The sequence below is a fragment of the Leptopilina heterotoma genome, unplaced genomic scaffold (assembly GCF_015476425.1).
Source record: "Leptopilina heterotoma isolate Lh14 unplaced genomic scaffold, ASM1547642v1 Lhet_60, whole genome shotgun sequence".
Lineage (NCBI taxonomy): Eukaryota > Metazoa > Arthropoda > Insecta > Hymenoptera > Figitidae > Leptopilina > Leptopilina heterotoma.
In genome coordinates, this window is record NW_025111138.1 from 6,312,799 (window position 1) to 6,339,613 (window position 26,815).

Here is a 26,815-nt window from a genome sequence, read left to right on the forward strand (position 1 = left end):
TCCAAGCTAGGGCCAATAATCATTTTAGGCATAGCATGGTGATTTCTACACGGGATATCACGATGAGAATATATAGGTAATAATAAAGAACAATAGTATTAAAAAAAATTAGTTATAATAATAATTTATTTATTTTATTATTATTATTTTATATTTTTTTTATAATTTAACATTAATTTTTTTATATTTTGCATTATATAGATATAATATGGTTGATAATATAATTTTTCTTTTTTTTTTTATTTTTTAATAAAAGTTGGGATTAAATTATTTAAAAAAAATGTTAAATATGCGAATTATTTTTACGTTCTTGAACGAGAGCGAATATTGCAGGAGAGATGAGGGCAGGAAGTAAATTTTCTATTCTCATAAATGTTTGATATCAGTTCGCGATAATTAAAAATAGCTTCACATACCCGAAAAAAAAAGAAGTGGAGTAGGTTGACATTTTGAAAAGATTACGTAAGGATCCCAAGAGGTTCTTTCACGATCTCGCACACGATGCTTTCTCGTTTGAAAAGGCGGACCGTAACTCAAGGCTACATAAATTTCTTCTTCCGAGCTACATTATAGCCGAGCCGATTACGTATGCCTAAACTGAAAAATCGTCTAGAAATCGAAAAAACCCACGATGTTCTTCGCTCCATTTGAAATTTTTTATATATTTTTTCTTCTTCTTTTTTTGTGATGTACGCGACTAATTTGCATTTTAAAGAAAGTATATAGATACTATATGAAATAGAATAAAAAGGATGAAAAAAAAATTTGTAAATTAAAATTCAATACTTGACAGTAATTTATACAGTGTGTGAATATTTTATTGTTAAAATTGTAAAATTTCATATGTGGAAAATTATTTTTTCTATTTTATTTTTTTCTTATATAGAAGAAACTGCGTGTCTCTTTTTAGTCGAATAAAAATATATAATAAACAAAAATTTTTAGGATTAAAAATTCTATCCTTATAGAAGTGGATTTTTATTTTTTATTCGAATAAAAATTCAGAACAAATAAGAAAAATATTAAAAAATTAAAAATTAAATTGAAAATAATGAAAAAATTAATAAAAACATTAGATTGGAAATTTTTCGTTTCGGTTAAAAAAAAAAGACTATACGTTTGCTTTGAAAATAAAAAAAAAATTAACATCTAGTTGAAGAAAATTAAGAAAAAAACGTTAAATATTTTCCTATTTTTTTATTTAATTTGACATTTACATATCGATGTAACGTTTCATTCATATTTCCGTGAATAAATAATTGCGTTTTAATAAATAAATGATGAGTTTAAAATTTTAAATAGAATAGTAATAAAAAATTAAAAATACATGAAAAAATGAAGTAAAAAATTGTCATTATAAATAAGTGAGAATTAATTTCTCATATGATTCTATTTGGTTTAATCATTACAATACTGTGAGTATTTTCGTTTTATTGACTCATTTCATTGAATCATTGGACGAATTAATTAAAATTTATTTGATTCAAATAAAAAAAAAAAAATTCTACCAAAAATGTATATTTGGTTTTAATTTAGAGGGAAAAATAAATATTTTGTACGATAAAAATTAATAGAAAAAATTAATGCAGGAACTGCTTAAAAAATTTTTTTTTAAATGGATATACAAATGTATATAAAAATAAATTTTTAAAAATGGATAAGAAATGGATATTAAAAATAGAGAAAAAATAAATAAGTAAATTGATAAATAATATTAAAGTGAATAGGTAAAAAAAATAAGAGATTAAAAAATTGATAAAAAAACAAAAAAACAACCAAAAATATAAAAATGGATAAAAAAAATTAAGTAAAAGATGGATAAAAAATTAAAAATATTATTTAAATAATAGATAAAAAATTAATTAAACGATGATTTAAAAAAGTAATTAAAAATGGATTAAAAAATTAAAAAAGATGGATAAAAAAGTGAATAAAAAAATTTATAAAAAATTGATTAAAAAATGGATAAAGAAATAATTCAAAAAATGGATAGAAAAATGAATTAAAAAACAAATCAAAATAATTTTATAAATATTAATTCATTTTCAAAAAATAAATTCTTTTGAATCAAATAAATTTTCATTTTTAGTAAAACAATAATGAATTTTGTTTATAATAAAGTAACTAAATTAAAATCTATTTCTTTCTCTCTAACTTTATTCGTCAATTTTATAATTTGGCGTTGGTTTATTGATGGTGGCCCAAAATAATATTAATTTAGTGATATCGTGTCGAATGAAAAAAATGAATGGCCGATTGGCAATGAATTTTGGTTTATCGTTCATTCGATCAATTGCCGAAGCAATTGTTGCGGCTGATGCTTCAGTTCCTTTCTCATTAATACTTATCTCAACACTGTGTAAAACATCCTCGACCATTAATGTTGAATGTTCATTTTGATTGTTATTATTTTTTAATGAAGCAAAACCCGAACTCAAATCAGCTTCCTCAAATAAAGTTTTCATTCCAAGAGATTGCAATGTATGCTTTAAACGCAATGAACTTGTTAGTTTCATTTTTGGGAATGCAACAATGCATTCTTGACTCTTCATTCTGCGAATTAAATCGTCTAATATTGATGGATTTAAGATTTTTTTGAATTCTCTTAAGGCAATTGCTCCTTCGACTTTTGGTTGTAAAACGTACATTGTTGTCTGGAAAAAAAGAAAGAAATGTATTTTTTTAAATATTTTATTTATTTTTTCATTTATTATTTATTATTTTATCAATTTATAATTTTTATTGTTTATTATTATTATTTCATTTACTTATTTTTTCAATCATTTATTTTCTTTACTATCTTGTTTACTTTATTTAATTTATTGCTTAAATTATTTATTTTCTTTACTATTTATTGTTCAACTTATTATTATAATTATTCAATTTTCTTATTAGTTATCATTTTCTTAATTAATTATTTTATTAATTATTTTTTTTGATTTTTCAATTTTTTATTTTTTACATTTTTATTTTTAACTTTCTTATTATTCACTTCTTCTATAGTTCATGTTTTACGAAATGTTTTCCTTTATGAACCCGTGTATAGAAATAAATAAAAAAAATGTTTCATTATTATTATTCACTTTATATATTAAAAATAAAACTAATACTTTCTCATGTGATGAGAATGTAAAAATATTTTATTAGATAGTCTCGATTTTTTTTTCTTCAATGAAAAAATCCGCTTATTTCCTTTTATGAGAAAAAATAATTGAAAATAGTTTTTTATTTATTCCTTAAAATTGAAAGAATTGAGAAATTTTTTTTAGAAAATCATAAAAAGAAACTTACATTGGAATTTTTGTAGGGCAGTCCGATTATTTTAACACCCAACTCTTTGCTCATGAAATAAGGGAATTCCTGAGAGGTGAACATCAAATCGATATTTATAAATTGATTTGGTTCAATCTTGAAATAACTCCTGTAAATAATTATACGAATGTAAATTTATAAAAAAAAATGGAAACAATTGAATAAAATCTTATAGAATTTTTCTTTACTTTTAATTAATTATTGTCAATTAATTTTGATTAGTTAATTTCAATTAATTTTGATTTTGATTAATAAATTAATTGACAAACCTTCTTGTGGCGAAATCTGAAAAAGGATGACTCCATTCTGCATTGAAATATAAAGCAGATGCAAAAATAATTTGCGATTTTGGATGAAGATCTTTAGTTAAAATTTCCGTAATTTTTCCATTTGTTTTATAATTAATCCAATCGTTCACTGTTTTTTTGGCCTTTACACTATTCAAAAAATTCAGACCGTAAATATCGGACTTGTAAAATTCAGTACTTTTGTTTTGAAAATTGCCTTTTATTTGTTGTCCTTCCTAACAAACAAACAAAAAATGAGGAAATTCAATTTTATTTCAATTAGTACTTTGTAATTTTTAATCAAAAAGAAAATTTTTCCAAATGGTTAATAAAAAGTTATTTTTTTCCAAATTGTTGTTCTTTTTATGCAAATATATTATTCGATCATAAAATTCAATAAAATCGTATTGTATAAGAATAAAAATAAAACAAGTATAAAATAAATAAATAAAAAATATATTTTCTGTTTTAAAAAAGTTATTGAAAATAAAAAAAAGAGAAAATTTACCTGAATAAAAAGTCCATTCGCATATTTAGTTTGATAGTTTTCGTCCATTCTATCGATTTTTCCAAGTAATTGACCAAACGTTTTGTGAATAACATCATAATAAATTGGTGTTAATTCATAAGTGTTTAATTGCAATCCAAGTGTTCGAGAAATTTCCTGAAAAGTATTTCCCTTTGCTGCCAACATAATAAGTGCCAAATTTCCAGCTAGGCAAACTGGTGAAAAAATAATATTCTCATTGTCATCAGTTTTATTTATTAAACTCCTGCTCGCTTTAGACATTGCATCATCAATTTTTAAGGCAAATTGAACAACTCCGTGGGAAATTACATTTTTCTATTTAAAAAAAAACAAATTCAAAATAATTAATTAATTCACATGTTTTTCAGAATTTATAAACTAATAAATAATAATTACTTTCTACAACAATTGAATATTTTATTATTTTTTTATATTTTATATTACTTTATTCTTATTTTAATTTTTAATTTAATTTTTAATTTAATTTTTTATTTAATTTTTACTTTCCTTTTTTTACAAAATTTATTTTAACCTACATTACAACAAATGATTTTGTTTTAAAGAATAAATCAGCATATTTGAAAATTAAATGAAGCAGATAATTTAAGCGCATTGAGGATTAAATTTTCATGTTAATTACAAGATATAATATATTCAATTTTAACAAAATTTTGTGAGTAAATAAATATTGTTTTTTTGTTATATTTATAATTGTTTACTAACAATATCAACATAGAGCCTTCCATTGTTTACTGGATTCAGAAATTCCAAATTTCGTGTATTTGGATAATAACCTGGTACTGGAAAAGTAATTAAAAATTTTATTTTATTTTTTTTACTTTTTGTAAATAATGTAATCAAACATGCATCAATTATTAATTAATTAATTTTACTTGAGAATGTATTTATTCACTTGTAAATGGAAAAATATAATTTTACGCACATGGAAATATATATTTATATATATAATGCACGAGAATATAATTTTAATATTATTAAAAAATAAAAATTTATAAAATTACAAAAAAATATTAATTGGAAAAATATTATAAAATTGGGAATTAATTAAAAAAAAATTGAAAATTTCTATTTACCTCTCTCTCTTACTTGCTCCGTTTCGTCAGGCATAATAAAATCCAAATTTAAAGCGTTGCTGCATATTAATATGCAATATAATACTAACAGTTGCTTCATTTCTGTAACAGTGGGAAAAACCTTTTTTTTATTTCATTCCAAAATATTACATTTTTTTCAAAATTTTATAATAATTTTAATAAATTACGTTCTAAATGACACACAAACTCAGCGGATTTAATAATCAACTAATTTGATAATTAACTAATTTAATGATGAACTAATTTGGTAATTAACTAATTTAATGATTAACTAATTCAATAAGCTAATTAAAAAAATTAACTAATTTAATGGTTAACTAATTTATTAATTAACTAATTTAATAGTTAACTAATTTAATGATTGACTAATTTAATAATTTACTAATTTAATAATTTACTAATTTAATAATTTACTAATTTAATAATTTACTAATTTAATAATTTACTAATTTAATAATTTACTAATTTAATAATTTACTAATTTAATAATTTACTAATTTAATAATTTACTAATTTAATAATTAACTCATTCAGTAATTAACAAATGTTTCCAGTAGAACATTTATTTCTAACAATTGGAAAAATATTTGCAAGCAATGTTAAATTAATGTTTTATTAGCAGTAAAAAAAGCAAAGAGTAATATTTTATAATAAAAAAATTAAACCGGTTCTTTCTTTTAATTTACAATATATTTATTCTACTTCAAAAAATTATTTACTTTAATTATATTAATATACGTTCAAAACCGAAAGGGTTTAAAATATTAATAAACATTTAACTATATTAATTTTCGTCAACAAAAAATGAATTTAAATTATTTTTATTAATTTATATTAATTTATAACTATTTATTTATAATTATTTTTTATTATTATTTATATATTTATTTAAATTTACATTAATTTATGTCAATTTATTTATATTGATTTACACTAATTCACAGTAATTATTAATTAATTATTAATATAACAATTAAATAAAAATATTTTTTTTATTTCATATTGGTAATATTTTTAGAAAAACCGAAAAAAATTGAATAAACAGTAACACGTGTAGAAAAATTGAAAGTGAATAGAAAAGAAGAAATAATTTACTTGATGCGATGTAAATAAGTGATGAGACCCTACTGACGAGTGTTAGAAACAAGCAACTTCAATTTGGTCAAAAGTGAACTGACTGACTCACTGTGACTATTAACTCGTGTTTTCCATTATATATGTAGGAGGAGTGATCCCGACGTAAATTCCGTCGTCGTCGTCGAACGCCTTCAATTGTATGTTATCTCTTCTTTTACAAAGATTATACTGATTATTTACCTTTCGATGCATCGATGACGTAATCAACGCAAGGTGTTATATATGCGCCAATAAAATAATCAATTAATCACTTTCCACGAAGATCAAATTTAATCACAATAAAAATTAGAAAGGTATGTTCTATACATATAACTATATATTATAGATATATGTATATATGTGTATATGTATACATAAAGTTTGATCAATTCTATCAATTATCCAATCTATTAACGTACAGTGAATTGAACAGTGAAATAACATTCGTTACAATGATAAAGAAGACAAATTTATATTTGATAAACTGAACTAAATTCTCTTTTTTTGGTGTTTAAATTTTTTTAAATAAATAATTTTTATTAGGTAAATCAGTTTTTTTATCTAAATAATTTTTTTATTCATATTAATATTATTAAGAATAACAATTTATTTTTTATTTTTATTATTTATTTACAATAATTCTCTCTGAATTATAATTCGTAATAATTATTAATATTTAATAAATATTAAATAACAACCAACTCATTTTTAAATATAATTTATTGAATCGTCTTAATCAATTTCGATTAAATTTTAATGTATGAATTTAATTTAAATTTCCAGTTAACATTGAATGGAATTTAAATTTAATGTAATTTACAATTTAGTTTTTAAATAAATTAACAATGTAGTAGATTTCTTATTACGAAAAATATTATCTTAATCAATTTCGATTAAATTTTAATGTATAAATTTAAGTTTAAATTTCCAGTTAACATTGAATCGAATTTAAATTTAATGTAATTTACAATTTAGTTTTCAAATAAATTAACAATGTAACAGATTTCTTATTACGAAAAATATTATCTATTTTAATAAGTTAATAAATTATTTAAGTTAACTTACAAAATGCAAAATGTTAAATTTATAATTTTATTATTATTATTATTATTAATATTGTTTTTATTAATATAATTATTATTGCCTTTTTGTTAAAATCGTGTTTCAATTATTTGATAATAAAAAGGCCTTTTTGTAGCCTTTTTATTATCAAATAATCATCATTATTATTACTAATATTGCCATTGTTAATATATTATTATTCTACAATTGCTTTACTAATTTTTTCAAATAAAATACAAAAATTATACCCACAATTTTTTTTTATTGTGAAGAGACAACATTTTTGTTTAATGAATTGTAAAGAATAGATAATTGGTGAACAATAGGTCCCCCTTATTTTATTTCACCTGTACGGTGTTCAACAGATTTTTTTAAATTGATGTGTATATTATAATAGACAGTGAACAATAGATTGAATCTAATGCAGTAGTGTGAAAAGGAAAAATTAAATATTAATTCTTAATTCCGGGAAAAAAGTATTTATTATTCTATTATTGTTTATTTTTATATTAAGGCGTAATAAAAATTTTACTTCCATGTTAGACGCAGTATTTTATAATAAACAATTACTAATAATTTTTTCTTTAGTCAATGTAAATTTTTTTCTATTAACTAAATTATAACTAAATTTTCAATAAATTAACTTTTTTCCATGAATTAATTGTTTAGTGTTAACAGAATTGTAATATTAACTTTTCTTTATTAATTGTTTTTATCAATTATTTGTAGAAATTTTATTTTTATTATTTTTAATTTAACAATAATTTTTATTATTTAAATGTTAGTAAATTTACTTTTTTATTAATTGATTTGTTTTTTTATATTGATCTTTATAAAGAAATTTTTTATTAATTTTTTTGTATTAACTATTTTTTATTATTCTTATATTATTTATAATTATATTGTTCTATATTCACAAATTGTTATTCATTTCTTCGCCTTAACTATTTTTCATTGAATACATATCTTTTTTTATTTTTGATTATTTTTACTACCATATTATTTTTCATTAACTAATTGTTATTAATTTTTTCGTATTAACAACTTTCCCATAGTATTTGTTTTATTTTTAGATTTTTTAAATTAATTTTTTGTGTTATAAAGTCTTTTTCTTTAATAAGTGGATTAAATAAATTAATTCGTTAAATAGTTAATTTATAAATTAATTAATTGGTTAATTAGTTAATTAATAAATTACTTAATTGTTTAATTAATTAAATGACAAGTTAATTAACTGCTTAATAAATTAATTGGTTAATCAATTTATTGATAAGTTGATTAAACGGTTAATATATTAATTTGTAAAGGGATTAATTGATAAATTATTTAATTGGTTAATTAATTAATTGACAAGTTAATTAACTGCTTAAAAAATGAATTGGTTAATCAATTTATTGATAAGTTAATTAAACGGTTAATATTTTAATTGGTTAAGGAATTAATTGATAAATTAATTAATTGGTTAATAAATTAATTGACGACTTACTTAATTAGTTATTTAATTAATTAACAAATTACTTAATTTATTAATAAATTAATTTTCAAATTAGTTAATTAACTGTTCAATTAATGAATTATTAATTCAGATCGACAAATTAATTGATTAATAATAAATAAATACTATTTATTACTAGACTAATAATAAATTTTATTGATTAAAAAATAATAAATTTTTTGTTAAATAAATAAATGAATAAATATTGAAGTGAATAAGTTTTTATTGATAATTTCATGCAGGTGAGACATAAATTCCCAGAAAAAGTGCAGTACATTTAGTTTATCTGCAATGATTCATTTTTGAAAGAATTGTCGACTCGTTGTTTAGTTTAGAAAACGTTATTGATATCCATATTATGCAGTAGATATCGCAGAGAAGTGTTTGAGCATAATTAGTTTTTCTTTTCTTTTTTTTTTTGAAAGTCGGAAAAGAAGAATGAATACAATATGAATCAAATATGTAAATAGGTCGTGTATTCTATTGCGTTGTATAATTATTATTTCTATTTTCGTTGCTAATCTCAGACTAAGGATGCCTACACAATAATTCTATAATCACGAATAGTTCACCCCCTTTTACATGAGAGCACTTCGCATTGCTTCACGCCAAACAGCATTTAGGAGGAGATTTCACCTACATATAAATTATATGTTACTAAAATTACACATCAATACATCACTTTTCATTCACAATTATTACTAATTAAGTCTAATTACTCTTTGAATCTTAATTAAGTTCGTGAATTTTCAGTTTTTATTTTTCTCCCTCTTCAACTTTCGATAATTAATTATTTATGTATTATTACCAACAATAAAGTGCTCTTTTTAGTAATTACAAAAGTTTTCGCTCTTTCTAAAATAAAATTCTTTCCTTTCTCTTCATAAATTTTAAGAAAATTATTTTTATTTATATCAGTTTTAGAAAATTATACCTGAATTTAAAATTTTAATCGAACTTCGTTTGTAGTTGGCATTTTTTTTATTTTTTGAAATATCGGAAAATTTTAATGTGATTGTTTTGCTATTTACGTTCGACAGACAAAAGTTAATCAATTTAAAATTAAATTAAAATATTCAGACGTAAATAATTATAATTTAAAAAAAATGTGTGCATTAACAATGAGATTTAAATACTTTAATTCCTAGACGTTGTCTCATTAATATTCGATTTGAAATAAGTTTAATTCTTGCAATTATTTACCAAGAATTCAATTAAGAAATTTCAATTTATTCTTGAATGCAAAATAAACCGAGAATAAAATTATATTATTAACAATCATATTATAATTAAAATGAAAATAATAGCAATTATTATTATTATTATTATTATTTTAAAAAGCCATTATTTGAAATAATAAAACAATAAAATATCGATGGACGGAAATTCAAAGAATTATAATGTCGCGAAATTCAAATTTAATGTCAAATTTAATAAAACAAAAATTGAAAACAACTGATTAAAATTAATTCTTAGAATAATATTGCCCTAATATATTGAATATGTAGGGAAAACTGCCACAAAAACAGTATTTTAATTTAAGAAATTAATTGAATGAGAAAAGCATTACATGAATTAACAAAAAATTAACTCAACTAAAAATATTGAATTAAAAACAAGAATTACATTTGAAAAAAATGGTAAATATAAATGTAAATGTTGTATGATGACAGTGAATTTTTGTGTTTGTAATTCAGACGTACCCTTGACAGGTGAATGCACGCATAGTTTTGCATTTTAGTGTGGATTTCCTACATAATTTGCCCTGCAAATACCAGCAGTCTCGTTTAATCGTCTGCAAATGCCATTCACGAAATACTCTCGTGCCTGAGATTCCGCGTCGACACACGTGCATTTCAAATTTTCCCATTCTAGTCAATGATTAGATTTACTCTTTAAATACACACGTGTTTGTGTTTCTCTTTATAGATGCAAATTTAAATTGCTTTCTGATCAATAGAGTTATTGCTTCCATAGAAAACGAAACATTACATTTTTTTTACATAGATTTCTGTTTTTACTATTAGGCATTTAGAAAATTAATTCAAAATCACAATTAAGATCTTTTTGTTTAATAATAAAATTAAAAAGATAACTATTATTCACCTTTTTTTTAGTTTCGGATTCAAATTTTCCAGCTTTTTGTGTGTTAGTGAGTGTAATTAATTTACGAATTCCAAAACCAAATGTGAAAAATTACCCACGTCGAAAAATTCCATGGAAGTACCTCCCGGAAATTCCATGGAAATTCTACAAGTTTTTGATTTTAAAAATATTTTAACATTTCCAGTTTTGTCATAGGTCAGGAAAATCAGGGAAAAAATTGAATTTATAAGAAGTTACAAATGATTGCAAAAATTCAATTATTTTTAAAAGTAATAAAATTCTTTGCAAAAATTTAATTATGTTCAAAAATTTTTAAAAATGCCACGTCAAAATTTCAATTATCTTTAAAAAAAATAAAATTCTCCAAAATTTAATTATGTTCAAAAAATTTTAAGAATGCCACGTCAAAATTTCAATTATCTTTAAAAATAATAAAATTCTTCTCCAAAATTCAATTATTTTCAAAAATTTTAATAAAATTCTTGTCAAAATTTCAATTATTTAAAAAAAGTGTTGGTAAAATTTAAAGCAAACATTGCATTATTTTTAAAAATAATAAAAATTTTTCCCGAGATTCAATTATTTTTATGAATAATAAAACTCATCACAGAATTTCAATTATTTTTAATACAATTTTAAGCTAATTCCTCGAAAAATGTAATAATTCTTGAAAATTTTATTGAAATTCGTCGAAGATATTGAATTATTTAAAAATTTGTTGATAAAATTCTTTACGAGGATTCAATTTTGAAAAACATTTATTAATTCAATAAATTATTTATTTTTGTATTTAAATAATTGAATTCTTGTAGAATTTTCTAATAAAAATTGATTTAATAATAAATTTTACTTAAAATTTTACATAATAATTGAATATTAAAAGCATTATAACATGAATTTTTAAAAATAATTGAATTTTAAATGTTTTTGAAAATAATTACATTTTTCGAATAATTTACTTAAAATTATATTAAAAATAATTGAAATCATGTGAAGAATTTTATTATTTAGAAAAAAAATTCAATTCTTGTAAAGAATTTTTCTTAAATTTTTTTAAATAATTGAAACCCTGTAAATAATTGTATTATTTTTGAAAATAATTGAATTCTTGCATCGCATTTTAATACATTTTTTAAAATAATTGAATTCATTTAAGAAATTTTATTAAAATAGTAGATTTTTAAAAATATTTGAATTTCAGCGAAGAATATCATTATTTGTGAAATGTAATTGAATTCATGCAAAAAATTTTTGAAAATAATTACATTTTTCGAAGAATTTACTTAAAATTATATTAAAAATAATTGAAATCCTGTGAAGAATTTGATTATTTATAAAAATAATTCAATTCTTGTAAACTATTTTTATTACATTTTTTTAAAAATAATTGAAATCATGTAAATAATTTTATTATTTATGAAAATAATTGAATTCTTGCAACGAATTTTATTACATTTTTTTAAAATAATTTAATTCATTTAAGAAATTTTATTAAAATAGTAGATTTTTAAAAATATTTGTATTTCAGGGAAGAATTTTATTATATGTAAAATATAATTGAATTCATGCAAAGAATTTTTGAAGTAAATTAAATTTTTTGAGGAATTTATTTAAAATTTTATTAAAAATAATTGATAATATTCTTATAATTTGTTGAATTTCATAAAAGTTTAAATTTAAAATTTTTTGAAAATCTTAATTCGTATGGAATAATAATAATCATTAAATATTTATTTAAAAAGAAGGAATTTCTGTAGGTTGTTTTATTTTAATAATATTTCAAAATTTGTATTATGATTAGAATCTAATAATAAGTTTTGTTGCAATTTTTTTTGCAAAATGCGTATTTCATTCAAGTTTTGCAAAAAAATTGCAACAAAGCTTAATATTTATTTATTTAAATTTTTCCAAGTAATTATTAAATTAAATTTGTTATTAATAATATAATTTAATTAATTAAAATTTATTAATTTTTTTATTCATTTATCTAATTTATAATTCATTTCTTTATTTAATTTGTTATTTATTTCTTTATTATTAATTTCATTTGTTATTTATTTTTTTAAATTGTCATAAATAATTGAATAAATTAAATTTCAAATTTATCATTTTTCAGTTAATTATCACAGGTACAAATATTTTTAAAAATTGTCGTATGGAAAATTTGAAATAAAAATTGACGTCACTTGAGAATTTTTATCCCCACCCTCTCTTTTTGAATGCTAAAATTGAGAAAATTAATTTTTTGCGTCTTTTTGAGATTTCATATTACGTGAGGTTAACTACTTCATATGTGAGTAGATGAAATCACGAAAGCCATAAACTCCTGGTGTAAATAACTGACATTCCTGCGACACATGGTTCTGTACTAAAGGAAGCAACACCCATAATCTGTTTATTGTAATGGTGAGAGAGAAACTATCTCGAATCCCTCTTTTGTAAAATTCAAACTCAAAAGAAATTTAAAAATATAATAAAGTTACAATTTCACTTCGTTCATTAATTATTGTTTTTTGTTTAAAAAGCAAAAAATTAAAAATACCTAAAAGTTAAATTTTATTCACAGTTTGAATTTTACATATAATTTCTATTTTATTTTTGCGATTCTTCACAAAAAAAAAATTGCAAAAACAATAAAATTTATAATTTCTCTAAACAAAATTATATCTTTCTTAATTTTTTAATAATTAATAAAATTATACCTCTTTTTTTGTATGATTTACAAAATTATACTTAAAATAATTTTCGAACACCCGGTATATAGATGAAAAAAAAAACAATATATTTTGTCTATAAATGGAAAATGCGTATTTTTAAAAAACACTCTGAAATATATTACCTCATGCGAAAAACACATCTAGTTTATTATTTCGCGAAACTCTTTTTTTTATTTCTTTTCTTCTTCTTCTTTTTTTTTTTTATTATTTGTTTAAAATAATTAGAGACGTTATAAGCATTGTGTGCATACGGTTAATGAAAACATCAGGGTCAGTTTCCTATTACTTATATTCGCGAACAAAAGCTTCATAAAATATTTTCTCCTTTCGGATTGAATATCTCACATTTTCCATGTTTTTCACGAAATCGGGCAAAAAAAAGGAAATAAAATTCCATCTAAAGAGAAATATATCAAATAAGAGAAAGAGAGATTTTTTTTTTAATTTTTTAGAAAAATAAATATTAAAAAAAAGGTGAAGAAAATTGTGCTGACTAGGAACATACACACACACACACACATACATACACAGTAAAGTCGATAAATAAATATTTATCCGATTTTCAAACAGCTCATGTCACTCTTCATTTTTCTTGCTTGCAAATTTATCATTCGAACTCACGATTATTGGAGAAGAAAGCACTTCTTCTGATTATATTTGGATTAGAATCGAGTTTTGATTTTTTTTAACTTAGTGAATAAATATCTTGAAACTGAATTGAAAATTTACATTGAAATTTAGTTGCAATCTTCACACTAATAATTTTTAGTTTTTTCTAATAATTAATCATTCAAATTAATAATTAAAAATAATTAGTTATTTTAAATAATGAAATTATTCGCAGGAATTGAATTATTTGAAATATATTTCTAATAAAACTTCTCGAAAGTTAAATTAAAAATAATTAGTTATTTTAAATAATGAAATTATTCGCAGGAATTGAATTATTTGAAATATATTTCTAACAAAACTTCTCGAAAGTTAAATTAAAAATAATTAGTTATTTTAAATAATGAAATTATTCGCAGGAATTGAATTATTTGAAATATATTTCTAACAAAACTTCTCGAAAGACTTCAAATATTATTAAAAAAAAATTTAATAAAATTCAATACCCAAAAATTGTTTTTAAAAACTTTGATAGAATTATTTAAAAAAGAAGAATTCAATTATTTTCAATACAATTTTTATTAAATTAAATTTTTCGAAAGAATATTATTATATTAAAAAATTGTAAGAAAATCCCTTAGAGACAGGATTATTAATTTCATTAAATAAATATTAAATAAGATCACTCTTAAAAAAAGGGCATATTTCCGGAAAGATGTCGTGCTGAAAAACTATTTATAATTCATCTTTGATATATAAAATAAATTTTCCATAAAAAAAGAAAATTACCTGCCACTTAATTACATCCGGATAATTAATTTTATTATTATTAAGTAATTAATAAATAATCTCACTTTTTCAAAAGAAGAGCTTATTTCCGAAAAGGTATTTTACTGAATAACTGATTATAATTATAAAAAAAATTTTTCTCCGTCAAAGAAAATGGTCATGATGCTTAAGTACAAGAGAATAAATAATTTCATTTCACTAATTATTAAATAAGAGCATTTTTTTAAAAAGGGAATCTTATTTCCAAAAAAGTATGGTAATAAAAAACTAATTATAATTCATACACAAAATAATTTTTCCATATAAAAGCAAAATGGTCCTGAAATAAATAAATATTGTTAAAAAATATTTAATTTAATTTTTTCCACTCAAATATTTTTGTATAATTAAATCATCCACCAATAAATTGTTTCGTTTCGAAACATTTCTCTAAATTTTCCTTTAAAAAAAAACTCTATGTATTTATATTTTCAACCGGTTTACAATTTTTAACAAAAAAAAAAATAAATAAAAGAATTGCGAAAAAACAATTCAACCTAAACATGATAAATCTGATACAATGATTACGAAATTGAGGATTACAGTGTATAAAATCTGAAAATTGAAAATAAATGAAAAAAAAAGAAAATAAAATGTAAATATTTTAATGTTTTTTATATTTACCAAACACGTAAATCCGATTAAAGCCAGATTGAAGGCCAGTTACGAATTTTCAGTAAATAACGTAAATGTGTAATTAAATTTATAACGTGGAACAGTTGTTAAATTTTGCCACTTCAATGTATATGATAATAATCCCCGTTGATTAATAAGTCAATAAAATTGACAGTAAGTGTTCAAATGCAGTTTAAGGTAATAATAAAATTAATAAAAAAAAATTTCCAGTGGCTTTAAAAGCTCAAAAAAGGTAATTTTTGGATTTTTCGTATATTATTATTATTATTATTTTATTATTATTACTAATATTTTTATTATTTTTATTAGTTTTATTATTATTAACATTATTTCAATAATAATTGAAGTAATAAATAATTGTCAGAAAGAAATTTATTCCCTCACTTGAACGTAAGAAAGAAGGAAAAAATAAAAACAATCCTTATTTGCAATAGTCTGTATAATAGAAAAAAATTGACTTTTGAAATAGGTAGCGTCGTTTTAATAATAGAAAAAGCGAGATAGGTTTTTTATCAAAACATCAAAAGTGATAAAAGAACAATCTCGAAAAGGAAACGAGGGTCGTCACATCGATCTGATGTGCCTTCAATCAAAGCAATGGTACAGGAGATTTAGCCTGAGGGCCGTGCCACGTAATTGCGCTAGCATAACTGTAATCTGCAATTTAATGGAGGTCGATTGCCGGAGGAAGGACTTCCGTTCAAGCGAACGTCAGACGTGTTGACCTTCAAAAGGCGTATTCACACTTTTTTCCCCTTTATTTACATTTTTAATTAATACATTTCCTCTCTGTTAATTGTCAAATTAATTGAAATTTTCGAAAAATTCATAAAAATTTCCATTTTATTCGAGAAAATATATTATTACTTGAAAAAAAAATTTATTGATAAATATTAATAAAAAAAAAATTGAACATTAAATTAATTCAAAGTCAAATTAATTGAAATTTTCGAAAAATTCATGAAAATTTCGATTTTATTTGAGAAAATATATTATCACTTGAGAAAAAATATATTGATAAATATTGATCAAAAAAAAAAAAAAATGCTACCAATTTCAAGGTCCATTTTTTTATATTGAAATGTTCTCAAATAAGAGAACATTTTTAACTTAAAACTATAAATTAAATTTTTCATGTTTTATAAATAATTAAATATTGAAAATTGATAAACTCATTATTTTATATCATAAGAATATTGTACTTCTTCAAAATTATTTTCATCATTTCAAATCAATAATTATTTTCAACAACTTTTTACTAAAATTTTTCTTTAAATCAATTAATTTTCAAAAAAAGTTCTTCTACATTTTTCAAAATCCATTTATTTATATTTTATAATATTCAATTTTACAAATTTCAATTATTCGTAAATTCTTCAATTAAATATATATTAGAAAATAAAAACTTCAAATAATATAAAATATTCAATTAAATTTAAAAAAAAAAATTAATTTCAAAATTCAATTATTTCTAAAAATTTACGCTTTATTGCTTTTAATAATAATCAATTATACTCTAAAATTTTAACTGAAATTCATTTTTATGAAATGAAAATCAATTTTTATTAGAAAATTCTACTAGAATTTAATTATTTAAATGCAAAAGTAAATAATTTATTGAATAAATGAATGTTTCTCGAAATTGAATTATCATAAACAATTTTATTAATAAATTTTTAAATAATTGAATTCTTTTAATAAATTTTAATAAAATTTTTAAGAATAGGTAATTATATTTTTCGAGAAATTCGATTGAAATTGTATTAAAAAAATTGAAATTCCGCATTGAATTTTATTATTTAAGAAAATAATTGAATTCCATAGAAGAATTTTACTATTTTTTAACACAATTAAAATTCTGCGAAAGATTTTATTACTTATGAAAGTAATTGAATTTCTGCAATAATTTAAAACTTCAAAATTAAATTTTCTTTTAGTGTTTTTAACTGAAATTTTTCTATACATCCATTATTTTCAATTATTTTTGTAACAGTTTTTTGAGAATTTTCCAATTCATTTGTTTTTAACTGAAATTCATTTTTAAATCAATTTTTATTATAAAATTCTACTAGAATTCAATTATTTAAATTCATGAAAATAATTGAATTATATTGCGAAGAAATTTATAAAAAATTTGTAAATAATTGAATTTCTATGAAATTTTTATTATTTTATGAAAATAATAGATATTGAAAATCATTAAATTGAGGAAATTTTTTTAAAATAATTGAAATTTTGCCAAGAATTTTATTAAAATCTTTGTAAATAATTGACATTTTGCCAAGAATTTAATTAAAATTTTTGAAAATAATTGAATTTTGGAGAAGAATTTTATTATTTATAAGAATAATTGAAATTTTGACGGGAATACAAAAATTTTTTTTGAACAGAATTAAATTTCTGCGAAGAATTTTATTACTTTTGAAAATAATTGAATTTTGCAATCATTTGTAATTTCTCTAAAATTTTCCCAGTTATATCGTAAAATTTACGAACATTTTGTCCTTTTCTAATCAAATTATGGACTTTACGGACCTTTTTAAAAAAAAATGACTTTTACGGATTTGAAGCAAATTACTATATTACTATATTATAATAATAATTATTATACTATTAAAAATTCTAATTAAATTATATTTACTAATAATAATTATTAATAATTATACTTATTATTAATGATAATTATTGAATGCAAAAAATTTGTTAACTGCAACAGCTATAAATTTCACTAGATTATAGTAACATTTTTAGTAACATTTAAAAGTTTCGCTATTTTAGAGAAACTTATTATTGATTTTCCTCGTGAAGCTGTTATGTCGAGTATAAATGGTAATTATTATTATAATTATCTATTATTATTTTTATATTTTATTATTTTATTATTATTATTATTATTATTATTATTATTATTATTATTATTATTATTATTATTATTATTATTATTATTATTATTATTATTATTATTAGTAAATATTTTTAGTTTTACTAATTCAAGATTAGAGACTATTTTTTTCCACGTTTTCTTTTTAAATTATTAGTGATAATTATTATCATAACAAAAGAAAACTTTCCCCTAGGTGAAAAATGAATTTTCACTGAAACGAAGATAATAATTTCTTCTCAAAAACAAAAAATTCAATTTAATCGCATTTTAGATTAACTGAATAGAATTACTATTGTTTTATTTATCAGGACAATTATCCAATTACTTGGCCTCATCAACAAATGAATTCCTCGAACTTTGTAATAGTCGAAGAGGAAGTAAAGTAGATAAGAGGATAAGTAACGATAGGGTTGTTAAATGTTAAAATCAGTGAACAAAGGACTTTGATCAAGTCGATTTGCGTTAGTGATCTTGCAGTTTCATGAGAGAGTAAGAGAGAAAATAAGAGAGTAAAAGAGTGAGAGAAAGAGAAAGAGAGAGAGAGAATAAGCAAGAGAGTAAGAAAGAGAGAGAGAAATTCTTTGCGAGGCAAAGATATCCATTATTGAGAGGCTCATAAAAAGCTTTGATTGGAAGGTTTCGTCTTAAAGTTACGGCAATCGTTCTTTTCTTTTTTCTCTTTTCTTTTTTTTTTCTTTACGCCGCGCGCAATTTTATTGTGTCTTAACGAGATCGAGGGACCCATCCCAAAAGTCGTGTATGTCCGCACAGCCAATTTCATTTTATCTATCGAATGAGGCGAATACTCGTCGAGGCCTCACTCTTCTAAAAAGATATATACCAATTTCGAACTCTTTTCCGCGTGCGCGTTTCGTATTTTTTGTTGCACACATAGCAAACTTTCGTTCAAGTCTCTCTCTCTCAAGCTTCACAACTAAAATGTATTTTCAATGGCGAAAGCTATCTTCTATATCAATGCGCGCATTCAACTTTTTTGTGTAAAGCTTTTCATTCGATTGACTGTATTTTCTGTTTTTTTTATGTGTCCTTGCGAATGAAGGAGAAAATGTAATTTCTACACGCCTTGGAAATTACTTGCTTAGATTTTTCTTAATTTATTTCAAATTTAATAGAAATTTTTTTTTATGTATTTTTAAAACGAAGAGTAGTAAGTAGTGTAAGAAGAGTTTTAGTCAGACGAGATTTGAATTTCTATTAAATTAAAAACTTAAGTGGAAAAAGTAAATTATTATCGGACATTTGAAATTGAATAACTAGTAGATAAAGACAAGTAATAATCAGACAAAGCAAACGAAAATTGTTTTAATTTTGAAATTAGTAGCAAAGGACCTTTTTGGTAAGACGAAAAATTTTTCGTTTAAATAATTGTACTATGAGAAGTAGAATAAAATTTCAAGTAGTTAAAGTAGTCTCAAATAGTTCAAGTAGTTAAAGACTTGTTTGGACAGACAAAAACGATTTAAATTTTGTATCTTGAAAGTAGTAGTACATTCCTGTTATAGTCAGACAACGTATTTTTTTATGCTAAATTCAGTAGAAAAAGTTACTAGAAATTTTCTTCTATTTTTAATTTTTTCCATATTAGTAGTAATTTGTTGTTTCAGTCAAGCAAATTTTTGAGTATTTCACTGCCAATAAATAAGAGTTATTAGAAAACTTTTTGAATTTATGTTTCAGTGGTAAAAATCGATTTTAGTCAGACAAAATATTAGGTATTTTCATTATAGTAATAAGAATCATCGCAAACATTTTTTTAATATTCCCTTCACTATCAAAAGTCATAATCATACAATAAGTAGTAAAATACTGTTTTAGTCAAAATATTCTTTACAAAATATTCTTTACTATATTATTTACCTACTTTAATATTATTAGAAAAAATAACATAAATTTTTTTTGTATTTTAGTAATAATATGCTCTTTTAATCAGGTTGTTAATTACGTTTTAGTAGTAAAAGTAGTTTTTAGTCAGACATTTTTTTTATTTTATTATAAGCAAGAAAAGTTAATAGAAATTTTCTTATTCTTTATGTCAGTAGTAATATGATGTTTTAGTCAGACAAAACATTAGTATTTTTGCTGGCAGTAACTAAAGAGTTAGCAGAAAACTTTTTGAATTTATATTTCAGTGGTAAAAGTCGATTTTAGTCAGACGAAATATTAGTTATTTTCATTAGTGTAATGAGAATCATCGCAAACATTTTTTAAATATTCCTTTCACTATCAAAAGTCATAATTATAAAATAAGTAGTAAAATACTGTTTTAGTCAGACAAAATATTTTTTACTGTAATATTTACTTTAATATTATTAGGAAAAGTTACAAAATTTTTTTTATTTTTGTATATTAGTAATAATATGCTCTTTTAATCAGGTTTTTAATTTTTATGTTTTAGTAGTAAAAGTAGTTTTTAGTCAGACATTTTTTTATTTTATTATCCGCAATAAAAGTTAATAGTATTTTTATATTTTTATATCAGTAGTAATATGCTGTTTTAATCAGACAAAACATTAGCAATTTTACTGTCAGTTAATAAAGAGTTTTTAGAAAATTTTTTAAATTTACGATTCAGTGGTAAAACTAGTTTTCAGTCAGATAAAATATTTTTTACATTAATAATATTATTATTAAATTATAATAATTAAATTATAATAATAACAAGATGTTAATAGTAATATCAATAATGTAATAAAGTTTAAATAAAATTTAAGTAGTAATAATTAGTTTTAGTCAGACTGAATATTCTTTCCTAGTAGTAGTTCTTTCCTAGAGTAGTAAAAGTCGCATATAGTCAGACTAAAAATTCCATTTTACTTTCAATTTTTTTTTTACTTTTAGTTCTTTTAATTAATAATATTACAAAAGTAGTGCAAACCTGTTTTATGTCAGCCAGAGTTTTTTGAGTATAATTTCTCCAAAGCTTAAGTAATAAAAAGTATATATACTTTATTCAAAGGTTTCATAAAAAGTAACTGCATTTTTTTCTCTCCTTTTAAAATGCAAACAGGCAAATTCAATGAAAGCAATTTCTACAAATGAAACATTTTCCTCGAAGACAATTGCTCTGATTGTACAAGTACAAAACTTCATTGTCACCATTATTAACAATTTCCTGTGAATGTATTTAAAGAAAGTTTTGAACTAATTTTTCAAAACTTATTCTTTCGCAAAAACTAAATAAAATTATAAACTTCAAATTTATTTTCTTTATAATGAAAAGTATTTTTAAAATTTTATTTACTACCGAAACTTTTTTTTCTGCACACCCTCAATATTCGCATTCCAATGAAATTTAATTTCCTTTTGTTATTACCGTCTTTTTTCCTTAAAAACTTAACAAATTTCCCTCCTTTAATTTTGTATTCACTCAAATAATTTTTTCTAAACAATTTGATTGATTTTAGTTGATTTTAATTGATGATTTTTAATTGATTTTAGTTTAAAAATTTGTATTACCTTTTTCCCCTTAAAAAAATTGAAAAAATTACCTTTCTTAATTTTTTATTAAATAAAATAATTTTTCTAAAAAAAAAAAAAAAAACCCCAAAGAAATTCCAATTCTCTTTCGGTACCATCTCCTATTTTACAAAATTAATTCTTTCAAAGCAAAAAAGAAAGAAAGAAAATCCGATCTCCCAAGGAACTTTAGTACCATGAGAACTTACTTTACACATTATGTTGGTGTAGAACTTTACCGAAACTTTGACACATCAATAAAAGTGAAATTCTACATCTATAATTTCACCCAACTTTTTACACGTCTTCCCCCTTTAACGTCTAATTTATAACGTGTAAAAGATAAAAATACTTTTAAGAAAAGTTTTTTTCAAACGATTATATCATCGAGTTTGTAATTGCTCTTTGAAGAAAAAAAGAATCCTATAAAATAGAAAACTAAATGGATGAAATAGGAAACTAAAAAAAAAAAAAAAGAAAAGAAATTTTATTTGAATGTTAACTGAAACGGTCATTGACTATGTTCATATAGATCGATTTGCAATTCTAAGGAGGGGGAGGGGAGAGGGTGGGTTAGTGAAATGGGGGGATGAGGAAATAGCATAAGCGACCGAACTAACGTCAGATGAACGTGCTATCGGAGTTCTGCAGTGCAACTGGCGCATATGGCATACGTAGGAAGCTAACATGGGAAACGTAGATAACTCAGAGTGACTGGTAATGTGAGCTTACGTTATATGGTTAGGCCAACGACAAGCCTATAGAAACCGACGGGTTTGCTGGTAACAGCGAAGGCAATGGCTTTCCTTCTCACGCCCGTCCATTTACTTGTCCTATATATGTATATATATATATATACATATATAAATATATAGCGATGAGTTAATTACTTGTTCTTAATCAACATTTAACATCACCCGAAAATTTATACCATTCAACATAAAGATTTGTGTCAATGATAAAATTTTCTTGTAAACTAAATTTAAAGTCACGTGAAGGTCTAGGACAAATCGAAAATTTATTTCTATCACAAATTTGGTGTTTTATAATAAAAAAAAAAATTTTTCCAATAAAAAATAATTCTAAATTTAAAAAATAATTCTAATTTTAAAAAAAAATTACTTTTGTCTTAATCAGATCGTCTTTTTCTACTAAGACCAGAATTTACTAAATTTATATGTTTCTTAAATAGGAATTAGTTAATATTTTAATGATGCATCACTGACTCACTTTTTTATGTTTAATTTATTATTATTATTATTATTATTATTATTATTATTATTATTATTATTATTATTTTATTATTATTATTATTAAAATATTAATTGAATATAGCAAAAAATTATAGAAATTTCCTGATATTTTTATTTTAGTAGTTCAATGCTGCTTTAGTCGGACAAAACATTTTGAATTTTAGAAGTAGTATTATTTAATAGTAGGACTCGAATCAGTGACAGTTTTCAAAAATATACGGACTTCACGGACCAAAAAAATTAAAATGAAAAATTACGGACCATTTACGGACCAATTTCTGACAAAAATTAAATTCGAATCAAATAAGAGAATATTTTACTTAAAAGAGTATACATTAAATTTTTTCATAACTATAAAACATGAAGAAATTGATCACTCCGAGTCTTCGACTCGAAATAATCAATTTCTTCATGTTTTATAATAATTAAAGATGGCAAATTGAGAAAAATTATTATTTCATATTATAAGAATATTGTACTTCTTCAAAATTATTTTCATCATTTTTAATTTAATTATTATTTTTAAGAATTTTTAACTAAAATTCTTCTTTAAAGAAAATTAATTTTCGTAAAATTTCTTTGACAATTTTCAAATCCATTTGTTTAGAATAATCAATTTTACGAATTTCACTTATTCGTAAATTCTTCAATTTTAAATATAAAGTAGAAAATAATAACTTTAAATAATATTAAAAAATTTTCAATTAAACTTTGTCGAAGAAACTAATTTCAAAATTCAATTATTTCTAAAAATTCACGCTACATTGCTTTTAATATTCATTTTTTATCTAAAATTTTAACTGAAATTCATTTTTAAATCAATTTTTATTAGAATTCAATTATTTAATTGCAAGAATAAATAATTCATGGAAAATAATTAAATGTTTCTTAAAATTGAATTCATATAAAGAATTTTATCAGCAAGAATAATTAGATTTTGAAAAATAATTGAATTTTTCGAGAAATTCGATTAAAATTGTATTAAAAATAGTTGAAATTCTGCGATGAGTTTCATTATTTGTGAAAATAATTGAATTCCAATAAAAATGTTATTATTTATGAAAATAATTGAATTCCTGTAAAAATGTTATTCATGAAAATAATTGAATTATTGCGAAGAAATTTATAAAAAAAATTTGTAAATAATTGAATTTCTGTGAAATTTTTATTATTTATGAAAATAATTAATTTTATTTTAAATAATTGAATTCTTTTAGAAAATTTTATTAAATTAGTAGACATTGAAAAGCATTAAATTCTAGAAAATTTTTGAAAATAGTTCAAGTTTTGCTAATTTTTAAAATTCAACCTTTTCTAAATTCAATTATTTCTAAAAATTTATCCTAAAATGCTCTTAATATTCAATTATTATGTAAAATTTTAACTAAAATCCATTTTTAAATCAATTTTTATTTGAAAATTCTACTAGAATTCAATTATTTAAATATTAAAAGAAATAAATATTAATTATTTAATAAAATAAATAATAATAAAGAAATTAATTGAATGTTTCTTAAAAAAAATTGAATGCTAGTAAAGAATGTTAATAAATAAATTTTTAAATAAGTGAATTCTGTCGACGAATTTTGACAAAAATTTTTTAAAATAATTACATTTTACAAGAAATTTGATTAAAATTGTATTGAAAAATAATTGAAATATTCTACGAAAAGTTTTATTCTTTGTGAAAATAATTGAATGCCTAAGAAGAATATTATTATTTTTGAACATAATTAAATTTCTGCAATAATTTGTAATGCAAAAAAATAATTTATTGAATAATTGAATGTTTCTTAAAATTCAAATTTCATAAATAATTTTATCAACAAATTTTTAAATAATTGAATTCTTTCGACGAATTTTAATAAAATTTTTAAGAATAATTACATTTTTCAAGAAATTTAATTAAAATTGTATATTAAAAATTTAAAAGTAATTGAAATTCTGCAATAAATCTTCTTATTTATGAAAATATAATTGAATTCCTAAAAAGCATTTTATTATTTACGAAAATAATTGAATCCTTGTAAAAATTTTATTATCTATGAAAATAATTAAATTATTGCGAAGAAATTTATAGAAAATTTGAAAATAATTGAATTCCTGTAAAATTTTTATTATTTTATGAAATTAATAAAATGTTTGACAAGAATTTTATTAAAATTTTAACGAGATTTTTTTTTTAATTTTTGAACATAATTGAATTTCTGCGAAGAATTTTATTACTTTTAAAAATTATTGAATTTCTGCAATCATTTGTAATTTCTCTAAATTTCTCCAAATTAAATCGTACAATTTACGAACTTTTCGTCCTTTTCTCAATCAAATTACGGATTTTACGGACCTTTTTTCAAAAAAACGGAGTTTTGCCGACTAGAAGTATTTTACGGTCGGCAAATTTTAATATCAGTCATAAGAGTCATTAAATTTTTTTAGATATTTCTTTTAGTATCATAAACCTTATTCTGAAAATCAGTAGTAAAAAAACTGTTTTAGTCGGACAAAGAATTTTATAATTTAATATAATTAGGAACAGTTATATAAATTTCTCATATTTTTATATCAGTAGTAATATGCTGTTTTAGTCAGTAGTAAAATTCGACTTTAGTTAGACAAATTTTGTTTTTTCTTAATTCCAGCAGCAAAAGTTATAGATATTTTCTTATATCAGTAGTAAAAGGCTTATTTAGTCAGACAAAACTTTTAGTATTTTATGGACTGTAAATTTTAATAACTTTAATAAGAGTCATTAATTTTTTTTTTTTAATTTTCTTTCTTTCTTAAAATCAGTAGTAAAGTACTGTTTTAGTCAGACAAAATATTATTTACTTTTTAATTTACTTTAATATAATTAGGAAAATATATATAAATTTTCTTATATTTTTTTCTATCAGTAATAAAATTCTGTTTTAATCAGGCAAAACATTTGGAATTAAACTAAATTCTAAAAAATTACTTTAAAATACAATTAGAAAAAATTCTTTAGAAACAGAATTAAAATATAAAAAATTAATTGTAAAATTAATATTTCTTAAAACAATGTTTCACGATAAGAGAATTTTACTTCTCATGTCAAGATTTATAGAATTTTAATTGCCCTGTTAGATTTCACTTATTTTTTACCACTGCGATTGTAAGAATTTAATTTAGATTACTCGAGAGTCTGACTGAAAGGATTTTTTTACTACTGAAGCTATGAAATGTCTCACTGAAAATATACTTTTTCCACTTATTTTTGCAAGAAATATAGAACAAAAAAAATTCTCCCACTAAAATTCTTTTGTATTATGCACAAGAATTTAATGTATTAATTAAATATTCGAAGAAAAGAATTTATCAGCAAAACTAAAATATCATAATACGAATATTGATTTTCCAGAAAAGAGTGA

The 26,815-nt window shown here is 21.1% G+C and overlaps 2 protein-coding genes across 6 annotated transcripts in view; one reads left to right on the top strand and one right to left on the bottom strand.

Moving 5' to 3' along the window:
• The window catches only part of LOC122509404, a 531,572-nt gene that overhangs the window by 363,927 nt on the left and 140,830 nt on the right, over positions 1–26,815 (top strand). The gene's annotated exons all lie outside the window — the stretch shown is intronic.
• On the bottom strand, positions 2,098–6,528 carry LOC122509405 (leukocyte elastase inhibitor-like). 3 transcript variants are annotated; one of them, XM_043623444.1, is made up of 7 exons: positions 6,430–6,528; positions 5,223–5,324; positions 4,852–4,928; positions 4,108–4,443; positions 3,582–3,835; positions 3,292–3,421; positions 2,100–2,654 (listed from the first exon to the last, which is right to left on the bottom strand). In XM_043623444.1, the coding sequence occupies exons 2-7, from the start codon at positions 5,320–5,322 to the stop codon at positions 2,157–2,159; spliced, it is 1,395 nt and encodes a 464-aa protein (XP_043479379.1). In that variant the 5' UTR covers positions 5,323–5,324; positions 6,430–6,528; the 3' UTR covers positions 2,100–2,156. The 3 variants fall into 3 exon arrangements, with proteins under 3 accessions (XP_043479380.1, XP_043479379.1, XP_043479378.1); XM_043623443.1 differs by having other exon boundaries at positions 2,102–2,654; positions 6,339–6,455; XM_043623445.1 differs by lacking the exon at positions 4,852–4,928 and having other exon boundaries at positions 2,098–2,654; positions 4,108–4,322; positions 6,339–6,455.